General features: G+C 42.5%; 1 protein-coding gene across 1 annotated transcript; it reads right to left on the bottom strand.

The window, feature by feature from the left end:
• Positions 1–4,043: 4,043 nt before the first annotated feature.
• On the bottom strand, positions 4,044–12,585 carry mrpl18 (mitochondrial ribosomal protein L18). The gene is made up of 4 exons (XM_028812283.2): positions 12,337–12,585; positions 9,005–9,194; positions 4,383–4,617; positions 4,044–4,269 (listed from the first exon to the last, which is right to left on the bottom strand). The coding sequence occupies exons 1-4, from the start codon at positions 12,413–12,415 to the stop codon at positions 4,198–4,200; spliced, it is 576 nt and encodes a 191-aa protein (XP_028668116.1). The 5' UTR covers positions 12,416–12,585; the 3' UTR covers positions 4,044–4,197.
• Positions 12,586–17,886: the final 5,301 nt, after the last annotated feature.

Here is a 17,886-nt window from a genome sequence, read left to right as displayed (position 1 = left end):
CAATAAATATATTTAATTTATAAGTCTCTTCTACTGAATGACATCTGTGCCTGCTCTGCTACACTTATGAGGGTCACCTCCGGATTTTGTTCATTTTCTACTTTCAAGTAGCATCCCTCCCCCCACCCTAAATTACAAGCAACCTCTTTTTATGAATATTTGGGTATCGATTTAACACCCGTGTTTGGTCTATGAAGACAGCCGGGGGAAATTTTCAAAGACTACTAGCAGTATCAGCCAGTCATCTTGGTAATCATTGTAAGATTGCCTTGCGGTAACCTGTGGAATGGAGCTGGGCTTGGATGTCGGTGATGCATGATCACGAGATCAATCGTTTTCACAACTGACTCGCCGTTCACGTGCTATGGTTTGGTCAACTTGGCACGGGTCTTGTTGCATGGTGGCTCCAAAAAAAGATCGTGAAGGGGTCCAGGAAGAGCCCAAGAAAGACGAAAAGGCTGTTTCAGTGAATGTGAAGCTTGAAGTGACAAGACCCAGGTAAAGAGCTTTATTAAATGGTAATTAATGTCATTAAGGTTTATTTGATAACGATTAATGTTTAATAACATGTTTGTTACTGGAGTTAATGTTTAATAACAATATAATAATGTTATAACATGTTTAATGACATGTTTACTGGAGTTAATGTTTAATATGTTTAATAACAATTTAATGTTATGTTTAATAACATTTGTGTTACTGGAGTTAATGTTTAATAACATGTTTAATAACAATGTTATAATATGTTTGTGTTACATGTTGTGGTATTACTGGAGCAAAAATGGGGGTAATTCAGACAAGTGATTTTTTTATTTCAGTATTAATGATGTGTTTGCATTGCAAAAATTCAACTTGTGAGCAGGTTTTCAGGAGAAAATGGGCATCCCACAGAAGGGGGCAGCCTGTCATCAAAGTTACCTTTTCTGAAAGCAAATATTACTTTGCTTTATTGTTCATTCTCTACAAAATGTTTAGCTGTTTTGTAACCAATTTGGGTTTTAGATGTCCAAGTTTTTCAATTTATGGTCTCTTTGTAATTTGTGATTTTTATGTCACCCAAACAAAACAAAAACTTATCAACGTCCCTACAGCTGCTGTCCCCGGTGAAGTTAGAAGGGCAGCATACAGACCTTGGATTACCAGTGTAGCCACACTAATGGAGGGACTGGTGAAGCTTGAAGTGACGGGATACAGTCTAGCATTTATTTTCGTCACGTGGGTTTCTCCATCCCACCCCAAAAAACACATCCCACTATCAAATTGGCAACTTTGAGTTCACCCAGCAGGAGCAAGTGTGTTCCGGCCATGGATGACTCCTAACCAAAACCATTGGGACGGGTTGAGGTCCCCGGCAATCCTCTGGCATGTTTTTTTTTTTTTTTAAATGGTGATTGTGACAGTAGGGCAGCACGGTGGCACAGTGGGTAGTGCTGCTACCTCGCAGTTAGGAGACCTGGGTTCACTTCCCGGGTCCTCCCTGTGTGGAGTTTGCATGTTCTCTCCATGTGTGCGTGGGTTTCCTCCCACAGCCCAAAGACATGCCAGTTAGGTGCATTGGCGATTCTAAATTGTCCCATGTGTGTGAGTGCCCTGTGGTGGGCTGGCGCCCTGCCCGGGGTTTGTTTCCTGCCTTGCGCCCTGTGTTAGCTGGGATTGGCTCCAGCGGACCCCCGTGACCCTGTAGTTAGGATATAGCGGGTTGGATGATGGATGGATTGTGACAGTGGAGAATGTTGTTAGCGTGCTCAAGTGACTGAAGAGTGCCATTCAAGTCCTAGATGGTGACAAACAATAGAGGACGGCATTTGCAGACTTTGAACACAAGTGTTACTGTATGTCCATGTGCGAGATGCTCATACCTGACATTGAATCAAATCAGCCATGAGCAGTGCAGTCAACGACTAAAATTGCTGTGGACATGTTGATCGTTTAACTTTATCTTGCTGTGTTTTGTTTCCTATACAGTGCTAGTTTGATGAAGATTATTGTTCTTTATTCTGTAGTCTATAATTGGAGTGCTTGACAAGTTGGGAGTCCAAGCTCACTAGACCGCTGAGCGATGCTTTGTACCTCACACCTTCCATACTTCAGCTGGTATTACAACGTTAAACCTATGCACACCATGAACCTCCATAATGGGTGTGCTTACTAATGTTGTTGCAGATTTCCTTCACTGCCTCCAGAACTTCATTCTCTAAATGAGGGAAATGCTTTGATACACACAAGCAATGGTGGCACAATCTGGATAGCGAGGTCTTTAATGGGGCAAGAGTGGCTCAATTGTTGGAAGCTCCTTACTCTGTCACACTGGTAAGTGGGATGGTTTATGACGGGGCCTAATCTGATTATGATGAAAACCTGCAATTACTTGAGTAAAGGTCTCAAGCCCAATTTAAAAGAACAAACCATTATGGCCGTTCTCATTGTGTGGCTAGAGCCAAGGATAAGAAAGCAAGCGATGAATTGTAAACGGCCGCAGATCATATAATCGAATGGCATTACTGGATGATTAATGTCTCTACTAGAATAAGTCACCCCATGTTAACGCCTCTACAGGACCAGCTTTAACGCTCCATTCCGTCACTGGTCCTGTTGTGTTTGTTTCTGTAGTAGTCCAGGGCTACCAAAACAACTATTAAGGATCGGCTGAGCATCCCACGTCAAGGCCAGAACAGGCGTCTCGGTAAACGGCCAGCGTAGGTTCAGATCAGGAATTCTACAAGGGAACAGTGTCACATACTCACCTCGGTTTATACTCCTGTATTGTTATTTTGGGAAAGTGTGGAGTGAGGCATCATCTGAGCAGCTACTGGTCATTACTTACTACAGTAATCCCTCACTTATCGCGGGAGGTAGGTTCCAAGGCCGACCGCGATAACTGAATTTCGGCGAAGTAGGGACACCATATTTATTTAATTATTTAACGTGTATTTGGACGTTTTTAAACCCTCCCTGTATTGTTTACAACCCACCATTTACTCTATTAATAACAGAGACGACTGCTAAGCAATATGAAATCGGTAGATAAGTTTACACTTACTGTATAGCGAAGTACACGTAGCAGCTTGTAGGCGGTCATGACGTCGTCGACCTTGTTGCAAAGATTCCTAAAGCAGATTCCATCCAGACTACTGCCTTATCACGTCCACTTGCAACTCATTTTGCACCCTGGTTAAAGGACACTGCGGCCGTAGATCTTATATGCTTTTCCTCCTTTTTAAATAAAAAGAATCGTGGACTCGTTTATGCTGTAATGGTGTCCTCCAGCGGTGTAGCTGTTCCCTTCCTTCAACATATCCAAAACTTTTACCTTTTCTGCAATCATTTGCATCTTCTGTGCAGTAGCACGTTAATGCTGCATGAGTGAGATGAGACTTCCTGGTTAATGCAACACTCCATCGCTGAGCCAATCAGCAGCACACAGGAACTTTAACTGCGTGCTCTGATTGGGTAGCTTCTCAGCCATCCGCCAATAGCATCTCTTGTATGAAATCAACTGGGCAAACCAACTGAGGAAGCAAGTAAAAAGACCCATTGTCCGCAGAAACCCGCGAAGCAGTGAAAAATCCACGTTATATATTTAGATATGCTTACATATAAAATCCGCGAAGTAGCGAGGGATTACTGTATTCAGGACTTTAATATTATAGGATATGGCTTTTTTTTTTTTAATAAATAAAACTGCATTGTGGGCTCACCTCTCGATAGCGATGATCGCCCCACACACTCATAATAAATGAAAAAGCTGCTTATCTGTAATTGTGCAGATACCTGATGTGCCAACATTCATCACTGATGAAGCTGCCTTTTGGTGAATTCTCCTCGAACCCGAATCCAATTGTCTCCAAAAATGGGTGCAAGACCAAAATCACACACCCTGCCATTAGACCAAAATGGCCACTTTAGCCCACAAAAAGGCACTTGGAACAAGACCTTGTACAGTATAACAACCGGTTTTAATAAATTGGTTTTTTTTTTTTTTTTTGGCATGGTCTTTGCCAACTTTCTGAAACCACCTACAGCAGGGCAGTCTTTTTTTTTTTTATTTCCTGTACACCCCCCCGAGGTTGGTATGACTCAACAAACCTGTTTACAGGTCTACACTGGTGCTCAGTCCACTGTCCAGATTGTAATCACACACCACCTCCAAATTCACCATTTTAGAAACGTCTGTGTGCATAGGACATGGTGGGGCAGTCACTTGAAAATTCTCCGGGGCTCACTCAGTATGACGCCTCCCTCTTTGACTGCATTACGAAAACGCTGGATCTGAAAACACAAGAAGAAAAGTGAATTGCGTTATTAAAAAAAAAGAAATGAAACTAGACGTTCCGTATCTCTGGGCCCACCACTGTGTATGCCTGCCGTCGCTTACAACTCACCGACTCACACTTGTACTGCCAGGGGATTGCAGTGAAGGTCATGTGCTGGATTCCAGCCGCAAGGCAGCGCTGGGCCAGCACTCGTCCAATGTTTTCACTGGCAGCCACATCCTGCGTCGAGTACAGGTGTCTTTTGATGGGCCACTCCTGGGTAGAGGCCGAGATGACGACAGTGCCAGAAGGCCCATGTTCCACAAAGGCAGTGATGTGATGCTGGGAGCGCTTGTAATACAGTCTGGGCACAAGACAGAAACAAATCAGTCCGTTTACACCTAGCCCTGGAAGTATGCAAACAAGTTGAAATTTAATGAGGAGGATGACTAGGAAGCAAATTCCTATCAAAAGAACACCACAAGGCGTTTGGTTTATTCCCTTTCTCTGTGCTCTTGAAGCAGTCAAGTTGCACTTCAGACATTCTCCACCAGGTGCCACTGTTGGCACGAGTGTTCAGCATCAATTCATCCAAGTTAGCTCATGCACTTGAGGATGGGGGCAGAGGTGGAGCGCCAAGTGCCAGCCAAATCCTTTATTAAAAAGAGTAAGTGGGGAGGCCGGGGCAACTCTGATTTTCCACAATGGTCAGTTTGAGTAATACAATGGATTTACAAAGTACAGTACACCCCCAAAATTCACAGGGGTTACGTTCCTAGAGCACCTGCAAATTTTGGATGTGGTAAAAAAAAAATGCCTATTTTCATAGTTTAAACCCTAAATATGCCCCCAAAATACTTTAATTTCAAACTCTTAATACATTACCTAAAAATAAAGAATGTAAAGTTAAACCCATATACTGTACAGTACTGTACTGCTATGTCTCCCACAGTGCTAGAATGTAAAATACTGATGTTTCCGCTATATGTACTGTAATTCATGCCAGTGCGTTTTCATTGCCAGAAGGTGCCGGGCGTTTTGGCGTTATCTTGGGGCTTTAACCCTTAAACTGCCACACACTTGGGGGTTAATGCATCCCTGGATGCCAAATACTTTTTTGCTGCACTTTTAAGTAAATGTAACAATTAACAAAGTGAAACTTTAATGGAACATATATTTGTTCATGCAAAGAGCATCACAATTACTGCAACACTAATCATTTTACACACTTTTTACAGTTGATTAGCAGTATTTAAAACTACTGGAACAATATGTACAAAGTGCAACTGACGCCATGGATGTAAATCACCGAGCCACCTGCGCTTAAACTGGCTGCACGCAAGCACACAGAGGTAAGCCGTACGAATGCTTTTCAGAAACCGTGACTTTAGCTGCAGCCTCAGCCTTTTAAAAAAACATTTTTCTTATTGTGTCTCCATATGTAAAACCACAACACAAATGTTGGCCTTCTGTTTGCCAGGTTCAAAACACTCGTGCTCTTTAGCCCGCGTAGCCGCATTAGATGTGCTGTACTATCAGCCGAGTGCTCACTGGGTAACAAACCACACACACACACAGTCTGCCCTGCCAACTTACTAAATCGAGACCATTTGCTGCAGTTAAGCCAACTCATTAAGATTACATAAATGTCTGCCACCGGAAATCAGTGGAAAAGTTGTGTAATTTGACAGGACCTTAACGCTTTAAAGCTGCAGGACAACCCCAACCCAACTCTTGTGCTTAAAGCCAAAAATGTCCACAGACTGTGTTGCCAATGTTTCAAGACTACACTTCTGTGGGAAACTATGGAAGCGTATTAGGGTCGCTGAGAAGGAAAAATTAAATTAAAGAGAGATTAAAGTGGGAATGTCGTGAATAAAGTCGGCATGTTGACTTTATTCTTGACACATTTATTTTTCTTCACTGTGTCCAAATCTTTTTTTCATTTCTTCTGCTTGGCCCTAATACACTTCCATTGAACACTATACATATTACAAAGTAAAGATTATCATTATATCTATACAGGTGCTGGTCATAAAATTAGAATATCATGACAAAGTTGATTTATTTCCATAATTCCATTCAACAAGTGAAACTCGTATATTAGATTCATTCATTACACACAGACTGATGGATTTCAAATGTTTATTTCTTTTAATGTTGATGATTATAACTGACAACTAATGAAAGTCCCAAATTCAGTGTCTCGGAAAATTAGAATATTGTGACAAGGTTCAATATTGAAGACACCTGGTGCCACACTCTAATCAGCTAATTAACTCAAAAGCCTTTAAATGGTCTCCCAGTCTAGTTCTGTAGGCTACACAATCATGGGGAAGACTGCTGACTTGACAGTTGTCCAAAAGACGACCATTGACACCTTGCCCAAGGAGGGCAAGACACAAAAGGTCATTACTAAAGAGGCTGGCTGTTCACAGAGCTCTGTGTCCAAGCACATTAATAGAGAGGCGAAGGGAAGGACAAGATGTGGTAGAAAAAAGTGGACAAGCAATAGGGATAACCGCACCCTGGAGAGGATTGTGAAACAAAACCCATTCAAAAATGTGGGGGAGATTCACAAAGAGTGGACTGCAGCTGGAGTCAGTGCTTCAAGAACCACCACACACAGACGTATGCAAGACATGGGTTTCAGCTGTCGCATTCCTTGTGTCAAGCCACTCTTGAACAAGAGACAGCGGCAGAAGCGTCTCGCCTGGGCTAAAGACAAAAAGGATTGGACTGCTGCTGAGTGGTCCAAAGTTATGTTCTCTGATGAAAGTAAATTTTGCATTTCCTTTGGAAATCAAGGTCCCAGAGTCTGGAGGAAGAGAGGAGAGGCACAGAATCCACGTTGCGTGAGGTCCAGTGTAAAGTTTCCACAGTCAGTGATGGTTTGGGGTGACATGTCATCTGCTGGTGTTGGTCCATTGTGTTTTCTGAGGTCCAAGGTCAACGCAGCCGTGTACCAGGAAGTTTTAGAGCACTTCATGCTTCCTGCTGCTGACAAACTTTATGGAGATGCAGATTTCATTTTCCAACAGGACCTGGCACCTGCACACAGTGCCAAAGCTACCAGTACCTGGTTTAAGGACCATGGTATCCCTGTTGTTAATTGGCCAGCAAACTCACCTGACCTTAACCCCATAGAAAATCTATGGGGTATTGTGAAGAGGAAGATGCAATACGCCAGACCCAACAATTCAGAAGAGATGAAGGCCACTATCAGAGCAACATGGGCTCTCCTAACACCTGAGCAGTGCCACAGACTGATCGACTATATGCCACGCCGCATTGCTGCAGTAATCCAGGCCAAAGGAGCCCCAACTAAATACTGAGTGCTGTACATGCTCATACTTTTCATGTTCATACCTTTCAGTTGGCCAACATTTCTAAAAATCCTTTTTTTGCATTGGTCTTAATTGATATTCTAATTTTCCGAGATACTGAATTTGGGACTTTCATTAGTTGTCAGTTATAATCATCAACATTAAAAGAAATAAACATTTGAAATACATCAGTCTGTGTATAATGAATGAATCTAATATACAAGTTTCACTTTTTGAATGGAATTACTGAAATAAATCAACTTTGTCATGATATTCTAATTTTATGGCCAGCACCTGTATATCTCTATCTATCCATATAGATATATCTATAGATGGCAATAGTCTCATCTTAAGATTTTCTAAGAGATTTTTTTTAAGTCCCACCCTCCTCTCAAATACGCCTGCAGTCCTCTCACCTCTCATTCGTGTGAATGCTTTTGTCAGACACAGTTCTTGCTTTGTCAGCTCTTATAAATTATAACATTTCTCTCACTTTAAGTTCCCAATTAAAGAAGACATATTATGTCCAAATCTTATTGAAGAATTTCATCCCAAAGGGTTATCAACAGAAGAAATGAGTACACGGGCAATCCTAGCACAGAGGAACGATGAAGTCAAACGAATTAACACAAAAACTGTTGATCGATTACACGGCAAATGACATGTAAAATTTTAAAAGGCAGCAAGAAAGGTAATGTAGTACATATTCTGTAGATAACATTACATACCAAAGGAGATCTTGATATGCCATTCGTATTAAAATGTTAATTGTTTTTGCAAAAGCTACTCTAACAGGAAACTTAAATCACTGGGATAAACAAACAATCGAAAAAGTTGGTTTATTTATTAGAGAGAAAGAAATGAAATTCACTCACGGGCAGTTATATGTTACATTGTCACAATGTAAGTCCAAACAGAGAATCAAATTTCAAAGTGATATTGATGAAAAGTTACTTCAAAAATTGTTTTTACTGAAGTTTTAGAGTAAAAGTGTAAGTTTGAGTGTTAATTTCAAAGCCAAACAGAACAAAAACGTGTAACTCAACACATAACTCAATGCAACATGAAACAATATTCTTCAAATGTATTACTTTTTACTATGGTTATTACTCGCTGTAATGTAAAATAGTTTGGTCTATTATGCATATGTAACAATTCTCATGAAAATAATAATCTGTTTAAATTATACATCCACTTCCCCACACGCAAGGAGCAGATCTGTGAAGTGTTACGTGTGTAGCGCCCGGCCCGGGGGTTGCCAAGAGAACCGAGCAGGGGGCAGTGTGTGTGTGTGTGTGTGTGTGTGTGTGTGTGTGTGTGAGAGAATGCATATCCAGTACATTATATATAAATAAAGATGTGCTGGTGCCACTTTACGGTAGTGGGCATACTTGACCAACTAAGACATCACCACGTTAGACTGACCTGTGCCAAAAATGATGACTGGGCCAAACAGTTGCCCAGCCCCGGTCTTTGACCGCTAAAGCCAGACGTTCCAGGTTCCGAGGGTTTCTGTTGATGAAGTTGGGATTTACAACGTAACTGTCATTGGGAGAAGCTTCTTGGCAAGGTTCTGCAGCACTGCGTACAGCAGCCGTGGAAGAAAACCGAACATCTGGAAAAAGACAAGAAGTAGCCATGTCAAGGAGGTTGTGGATCAGGCAAATGCATGAAAAGAGCAATACGGCAATCTAGGGTGGGCGAGATGCCGTTATAAAGCTGACCCAAGATAGTTCTTGGTCTGTTCTCTAAACACCTTACAGACTGAAGATCTGCTCATAGAACAGGTTGTTTTTTTTTTCCCTAAACATTTTAGATCTCCTGTACAGAATTTATTTTATGTCTCCATTGTATGTTCTGCCTGCATCTGCCAGCCTGTGTTTGTTTTCTCTCTCTGTTTGAATGTTTATTCATCAAGGGTGCAGTTTTCTTTGGGATGAATAAAGTTTCTATTCCCGTGCTAATCACAGCACAGTGCCCTCCATAACATGTGGGAGGGACAGACACATATTTCCTTGATTTGCCCCTCTGCTCCGCAGTTTGAAATGACAAATCAAACGTCAATATTAAAGTGCACACTGCATACTTTCACTTAAGAAGATCTGCAGACATTTTAGTCACACAGCACTTTTTCCACTTCGTTCTTTCCCACCCCCATTTCAGGGAACCATAATGTTTGGGACAATTGGTGTCCCAGGTGTTTGTGATTCCTCAGGTGGGTTTCATGGCTTCATAAGATACCTCAGCCTGCTTCTACCCTTTGGAGTCTCCACTTGCCGTTGTTCAACATGAGGACAAGAGCTGTGTCAAGTCAAAGAAGCCATTATGAGGCTGAAGAACAAGAATGAAACCATCAGAGACATCAGTAGAACCTTAGGATGACCACATCAACTGGAATATTATGAAGAAGAAAGAACACACTGGTGGGCTCAGTAATCACAAAGGGACTGGTAGGCCAAGGCAGACCTCCACTGCTGAGGAGAAAAAGAAGAATCCTCATTTTGATAGATAGATACTTTATTAATCCCAAGGGGAAATTCACATTTTCTTTTGGTCAAGAAAAATCCCCCAACGCCAGAAGCAGACTTCAGGCGGCCGATGTGTGTGTGTGTCAGAGATGACTATCAGCAGAAGATTTCATGAACAGAAACACTGAAGACACACTGCAAGATGCAGACCACAAGGACAGGATGGCCAGATCAGTTTGTGAAAAAAGGACTTCAAAGAGCCTGCAGCATTCTGGGAAAAGGTCTTGTGGACAGACGAGACGAAGATGAACCTCATCAGAGTGATGATGAGAGCAAAGTGTGGAGATGAAAAGGAGCTGCCCGAGATCCAAAGCAGACCACCTCATCTGTTAAACATGGCGGTGTTGGGGGTGTTATAGCTTGGGCATGTATGGCTGCCACAGGTCCTGGCACACTTCTCTTCATTGATGATGTGACTGCTGACAGCACAATGAATTCTGAGGTGTGGAGAAACCTCTGATCTGCTCAAGTTCCAGTAAAGGCCTCCAAACACACTGGATGGCACTTCATCCTGCGAGATGATGAGCAAAACACACTGCTGAGGGGACACAGGAGTTTATCTGAGCTAAAAAATTGAAAATCATTGAATGACCAAGCCAGTCACTCAATTTAAATCCAACTGAGCAGGCCTTCTTTATGCTGAAGGGAAAAACCTAAGGGGACAAGACCTCAGAATATGATGACAGAATTAGAGGCTTGGCAGAGCAGCACCAGAGAAGACCCTCAGCACCTGGTGATGTCTGTGAATCGCAGACTTCAAGTAGTCATCACATGTGAGAGATATGTGACAAAGTCCTAAATATGACACGGCTTTAATGGATCTGCCATGACTGTGTCCCAAACATTATGGGGGCATAAAATAGAGGGACCACTTAGAAAAAGTGTTGTTTGACCAAAATGTTTGCAAATCCCCTTCAATGAAAAGTCTGCAATGGGCACTTTAATCAGGACGGAATGGTTTATATTGTGATTTTAAAGCATGGAGTGGAGGAGTGAATTAAGGGAAAATGCGTCTTTGTCCTAAACATTATGGAGGGCACTTTACGACTACCATTCTAACAGATGGCACAGCACAAGCACGTTTAGTAATCACAAACATTAACCCTGCTTTTACAAATCCCATATCAAATGGCATACAACAGTGGCAATCAAATGGCATATAGTACTACTATACACTACTCTGTCCTATACTATATATACACACACACATTTTTATATACACATATATTGCAGAATTGACAAAGTTAATTGTCTTAAAAACATGCATTACTACAAATGTTTGTGGTGTGCCACCTGTTGGAGCGACAGAGGCACAGCTACACAGACACTTGTCCTTTTATTAAGGTGGATATCTTAGGTGTTTCCTGTATTTTTGCACTGCTTCTCCATTCACCCCCTACCATCTACTATTTAGTTTATTGAATTATGATTCTTGTGTTCAGTTTATGTGAGTGTTCTCGTGTTATGTTAGCTGTGCCGCTTTACAGAAAGGAGATTGTGGGTTCGCTTCCAGGGTCCTCCCTGTGTGGAGAGCGGCTTGAGTAGCGAGAGAAGCGTTATAAATGTTAAGCATTATTATTATTATTTAACTTTAATTCATTATTAATGTTTATCTTAAGCTCTGCTTATCTTATTATTACAGTTACAAACTTGCATTAATGAGACTAATATGGATATCTTTTGGCAAAACATGTTAAAACTATAACCCCATTGGGAAAAAAAGTTTATAATTAACTTAATTATGATAATAGCTCGTTATTATACACACAAACTGAAAAGGTCTGCAATCTCACCTGTGCTTTTGTTTTTAAATGGGACGTTAAGCGCACCTACCGACATTTTTAGGATGTCAAAACAACAGCAATGCGCGCTTTATCCTGCTTAACGCTTTATGGGAAAAAAAGTTGAAACGATTTTATTTGGTTTTATCCTGCCTCTCTCTTTTTTCCTTTTGCTGCTGTTAATGTTTAGAAATTTAATAATTTCAAAAGGATTCAGTGACCGTCAGACGTGGATCGAGCCGCCGACTTGCGCTTTTCGCTCGCCTCTGCAGGGTTTCTCGTCCTTCCCAGCACGGTACCCTCCGTTCGTAATCGCTCTCTTTCATAACCGTCTTCTTGAAGCCACCAACACCGTGAATGCTCTCGATATCCCCCCCCCGTACTCTGTAGTACAAACCCCTTTATAAAACTGAATTCGACACACAGGCGAAATCGGTGACATTTTTACCTGCACACCGCGGCGCGTCCTTCAGCAGGAGACCTGCCAAAAATCTGCCCTGTATAGGAATGCTGCTCAAAACAGACATCGTCCGTAACCGTTGAAAAGCTTCAAAGAAGAGCGGCTGTCCTGTTAATCCTTAACGAGACCAATACCTTGCAGCGGAGACGGGCATTAATTCCCAGAGTCGATGCTGACATTCACTGCGAACTCCCGGACATGCAACACATGAGCGCAGCCATCTTAAGTGATGGAAGTGCGGGCGGAGAAAACGGTGGGGCGGAGCCAATTACGACGTTGCCCACGTGACACCCTCGCGTTCACCTCCGAGGTCGGCGCCTTTTCTGAGTGGCAGCGCGCGCGTCTCCACACTTTCACAACAACCACCGCGGAGGAAGGAGCTGCTGCAGATAAGAAGGGAATTCATTCCTGTGATTCGTATGGTATAGTATGCTTCCACAAAGTGCAAAGATATGAAATCTTCGAAGATTTTTTTTTTAGTTGAGTATATAAGTCCTTTCGTTTTCTTAACGTCTTTATCGAAGGCAGGGTCGGTGGTGAGCGGGCAGCCGGAGTCAGTAGGAAAATTTTTTTAACTCCGTTAAGTAATTATAAGTTTTGCCTTATGCAATCACGGTAATTAAATAATTTGGTAAGGCTCACACTTATTTTCCTTACCTTTCACCAGGGCCGGATTTATATGAAAAGAGGCCCTAGGCAATTCCACTTATGAGGCCCTTTCACCTTCCATTTTTAAGTTTGTAAATTACATGAGAGATAATAAAATTTTGCTAACAATTTGAATGTAGGCCCCTCTTGATCTTGAGGCCCTAGGCTGAAGCCTAGTTAGCCTATTGGAAAATCCGGACCTGCCTTTCACAGAAGGAGGGGGTCTCCAGCCATTAGACTTATTACAACGTAACTACTGAGAAATTAATCAAAATGGCACCTTTTATGATGATTACATCTTGCCTGAAGAAGAGGCCAGAGTTGCCTCGAAAGCTTGCATATTATAATCATTCTAGTTAGCCAATAAAAGGTGTCATTTTGCTTAACTTCTCACTACATCCATAATGGCTAACACGGTGCAACAGCCTAGTACAAGGTAACTGAAACGCACTCATTTTAAGAAACAGAATAATACCATTTATGAACAGAAAGATTGTAGAAATATGATACCTGCGTACACTAATAAGCAGCAACTTTAAAACCACCTGACTGATATGGTGTAGTCCTCCCTCGTGCCGCCAAATTAGGTCTGACCTGTTGAGGCATGGACTTCTATGAGAAGGTGTCTAGGTTTGAACATCATCATGTCCTTCAGGCTGATATGTTTTAGGATCGCTGCTTCCTCATGGCCAGATGTTCTAAATTGTTATAGAACAGATCTATCATCAACTTTTAAAAGGAAAATATACAACCAACATACACCGATCAGCCACAACATCAAACACCTGCCTAGTACTGAGTGGGTCCGCTTTCTGCTGCCAAAGCAGCTGTGAACTGTCGAAGAATGGACTCCACTAGACCTCTGAAGGTGTCCTGTGGGATCTGGTGCAGCAGGTCCTGTAAGTTGAGAGATGGGGCCTCCATGGACTGGACTTGTTTTTCCAGTACATCCCCACAGACAATCAATTGGATTGAGATCTGATGAAATTGGAGGCCAAATCCACACCTTGCACTATTTGTCACGTTCCTCAGATCATTCCTGCACAGTTTTTGCAGAGCACATTATCCTGCTGAAAGAGGCCACTGCCATGAAGGGGTGTACGGGGTCTGCAACAATCTTTAGGTAGGTGGTACATGTCAAAGCAACAGCCACATAAATGCCAGGACCCAAGGTTTCCAAGCTGAACATTACTCAGGGCATTGCGCTGCTTCCACCAGCTTTCCTTCTTCCCATAATGCATTCTGATGCCATCTTTTCCTCCGGTAAACCACACTCACACATACCCACCCAGCTGTCCACATGATCTAAAAAAAAACATGATTCATCAGCCCAGGTTACCCTCTTCCATTGTGCCATGGGCCAGTTGTGACACCGATGTGCCCATTGTAGGTGCTTTCAGCAGCAGCGAGGGTCAGCATGGGCACTCTGACCAGTGTACAGCTACGCAGCAAGCTGTAATGTGCTGTGTGTCCTGACACCTTCCTCTCAAGGCCAGAATAAGTTTATCAGCAGTTTGTGCTACAGTAGCTCTCCTGTGGGATCGGACCAGACAATGTCCCTTGTGCTCCCTTGACCCTGTTGGCAGTTCACCGATTGTCCTGCCTTGGACTATTTTTGGTGTGCATACTGGGTACACCGTACACGACGTGCCATTTTGGAGATACTCTGACCCAGTCATATGGCCATCACAATTTGGTCCTTGTCAGATTTTGCTCAGATCCTTACACTTGCCTCTTTTTCCTACTTCCAACACATCGTCTCCAAGCACTGACAGTTCACTTACTGCCTAATACATCCCACCCCTTGACTGGTGCCATTGTGACGAGATCATCCATGGTGTTCAGTTCACCCATCGATGGTTTTAATGTTGTGGCCTATTGGTGTAAATACTGACATATAAGACGACAAAAGACAGACAACCATGTAACACAGAGGAGGCTGCATGTCTGCTGGTTATCTGGAGTTCTGATTTATCTTGACACAGTACCAGGACCTTAAGGATGATGTCTGATGTTGCGTGGAGGTGTTGCTCAGACGTCCAGTGGACGACGTTCTTGCATTGAAGTGCCCTCTTTCTCTCTGCAGTGTGGTCCTTTGTTCGTGGTTGTATGCTGTGCTTTTATCTTTTAGGCTCTTTGTCGTGTCTTCTGCTGCACAAGAGTTGATATTGCTGGAGTGCTCCCTCTTGATGTAATGGCTGCTTCTTAAGTCTTCTCAGACTGGGCTCCGTCACTGGCACTAGAGCTTGACTTGGCAGAGTGGATCTCAGCTTTCTGGTCCACAAAGAGAGAGAGAGAGAGAGCAGTTCATAAGCTTTGAGACAGAAGAGTGGGTGGCTCCTCAGCCCCAAAGAGAGTGATAGAGAAAGAAAGAAAGAAAGAAAGAAAGAAAGAAAGAAAGAAAGAAAGAAAGAAAGAAAGAAAGAAAGAAAGAAAGAAAGAAAAAGATGAATGCAGCTAGTTTTAAAGGAAGGTACAACCTCTGGTGATCAGGTTAAAGTCCCCTCCAGTTACAGATCCAGGGTCTGCTTGTAGGAGTGTTACTGAGCCCATCACATCTGGACAAGTTCAGTTTTGGGTCACAAGTCCAAGATTAATGTCCTCTACACCAAGGTGTTGGCTCAACTCTGATTTACACCTTTGTTACCAGATGAAGTCCAGGGCTGATCCTGGTATGGTAAGAGCTGCAGGTCAGCCATTTTCTCAGGAATGCAGTTTGGGCATTAAGCTGGAATTCTGCATCTTTAAGTTTGCCATCTTAACAGGCCTTGTGAGCCACTAAAAGACTAGCAAAGCGGGCAATGCCCCCTTTGTCCTACAAGCCTTTCCTAGTAATTTTTAGTAATCCACAAGGCAGGGACAACACCCTGAACAGGGTGTCGGCCCATCAGAGGCCGAGCACACTCTCTCATGCCAATTTAGCTACGCCACTGAACTGTGGTAGGAAACCCCACACATACACGGAGAAAACATGCAAACTCAACGCAGGAAACGCCTGGAGCTGAAGAAGACTAATGTCACACTGACGAGTCTGCACACATAAATAAGACATTCAGTTCAGCCAGGCACCTCCGTAGACCACCAATCTCGGACTGGCCGACTTCTCATTTTAATGATGGTGGTGAAGAAGGAGAAGAAGAACAAGAGGAGGAAATTTTACCTGAAACTTTGACAGAAGGTCTCAGGCAAGGACAAATCTGTCAACAAGACGGGAAAAGAATACTTTTCAGAGCCGAGAGTGATTGTAACGTGTCTCGTAGCCTCCTTAGTGTTGTGTTTATCCTCTCAAAGATGAGCCAGAAGTGTTTGGTTTGTTCAACAGCAAAAAAATACAATGTGTGACAGAAACATATAAATACCAAAATGGCAACATAATCACAGTAGGTAAGGCAGATTTAGTATACGTCCTTTACGTGATTTATTTTGATACAGTCATCAACTTACAAAGGCACCGTTCAAGCAGACATTGAAAAACTTTGTTGTAATGTTTCTTCTGTTGCTAGCATGTCATTGCCTGAGCTGCACAATCGTATTGACTGTACACCGGTCGAGGGACCAAGTGGTATACAAGGATCGACTTCCAGAAGCATCATACGGAAATTTGATGTACTGTATTGATGACGGCCTTCACTTGTAACCCTCGAGACTTTCAATACTTCTGTCACGATCGGGAACATAAACTTTCTGCATTAATGTTCGCCTGATACATATCTGACAGTTTCAACTTCATCACAATCAGTAAACTTCATGTATTTCATAATGCATGAAAAATGACACTCGCATTGACATAACTTCACCAACAATGGGTATCTGCAATGACCAGTTTATGGACCAGTAAAAGCTCTAGACTGGTTTACCCATTATGCCCTACAGTATCAGGAGCCTGAAGAATACCCACATTTTGTCTACAGCAGGGTTGGGCAAAGTCATTCCTGGAGGGCCGTGGGTTTTTGTTCCAACCCAGTTGCTTAATTAGAAAACAATCCTTGCCAATAATTACATTTCATGGCGTGTTAGTGCTTTAACTCTGCTATGTCAAGTCATTTTCATATCCGAGATTTTTTTTTCCATTCTAAGTATATCATCCTAATATTTTGAAGTGTAAAACGGATGGGTAGTTCTCAATCCTTCACTTTTTTCTCTTCTCTTTCCTTCCAAGTATTTAATTAAACCAAATAGTGCAAGATAAATACACACAGGTGTAAAGGGTAACAAGCAAAATGGATAACTGCTGGTTTCTTTTGTCATTTGCATCTTATTGCTAATAAGGAGCAATTAAAAACCAAGAATGCAGCTGTTTAAGACTTAAATAAGCAATAAGGGTTCATAATCTTAACGAGGGAGATAACTAAAATGAAGCAGAAGTGTTTCTAGAGCAATAAGTGCTTCTTATTAAGCAATTGGGTTGGAACAAAAACCTGCGGCCCTCCAGGAATGACTTTGCCCACCCCTGGTCTAAAGTGATAGTGTCATTCCAACCGATGGCACATCACAAACATTAATACCGCTTTTACAAATCCCATAGCAAATAGCTTATAACACCCCACTACCCTGACGTTAGGCAGCACTATGTGCGCGCAGCTGCTTTGTTCCTTTGTGCGCTTACCCAGGGCTAGAGGCACCACACCATTTCCTCAACCCACATCCAAGGTCTGCCAGTAGTGACGCATCCTGCCCGTTACCAGCCAGGAGATGCGATCAAAGTGCAGTCCAAGTACTTTGCCTGGACCCCCTCTCCTGCTGCTCCTGCCCAAGACCCTTAGTTTAAGAAACAATGGTTTTGATATAGACAGATGGTCACTTAACCAATATACAAAAACAAGCAGGAACAGAGTAGGCCTACCATGTCATAAATATAGTTGAGAGAGAAATGAAACGGGGAGCAAAAAC

This window comes from Erpetoichthys calabaricus, chromosome 10 (genome assembly GCF_900747795.2).
Source record: "Erpetoichthys calabaricus chromosome 10, fErpCal1.3, whole genome shotgun sequence".
NCBI classification, from domain to species: domain Eukaryota; kingdom Metazoa; phylum Chordata; class Cladistia; order Polypteriformes; family Polypteridae; genus Erpetoichthys; species Erpetoichthys calabaricus.
Note: the sequence above shows the minus strand (reverse complement) of the source record. Positions and strands in the feature narration are given on the sequence as shown.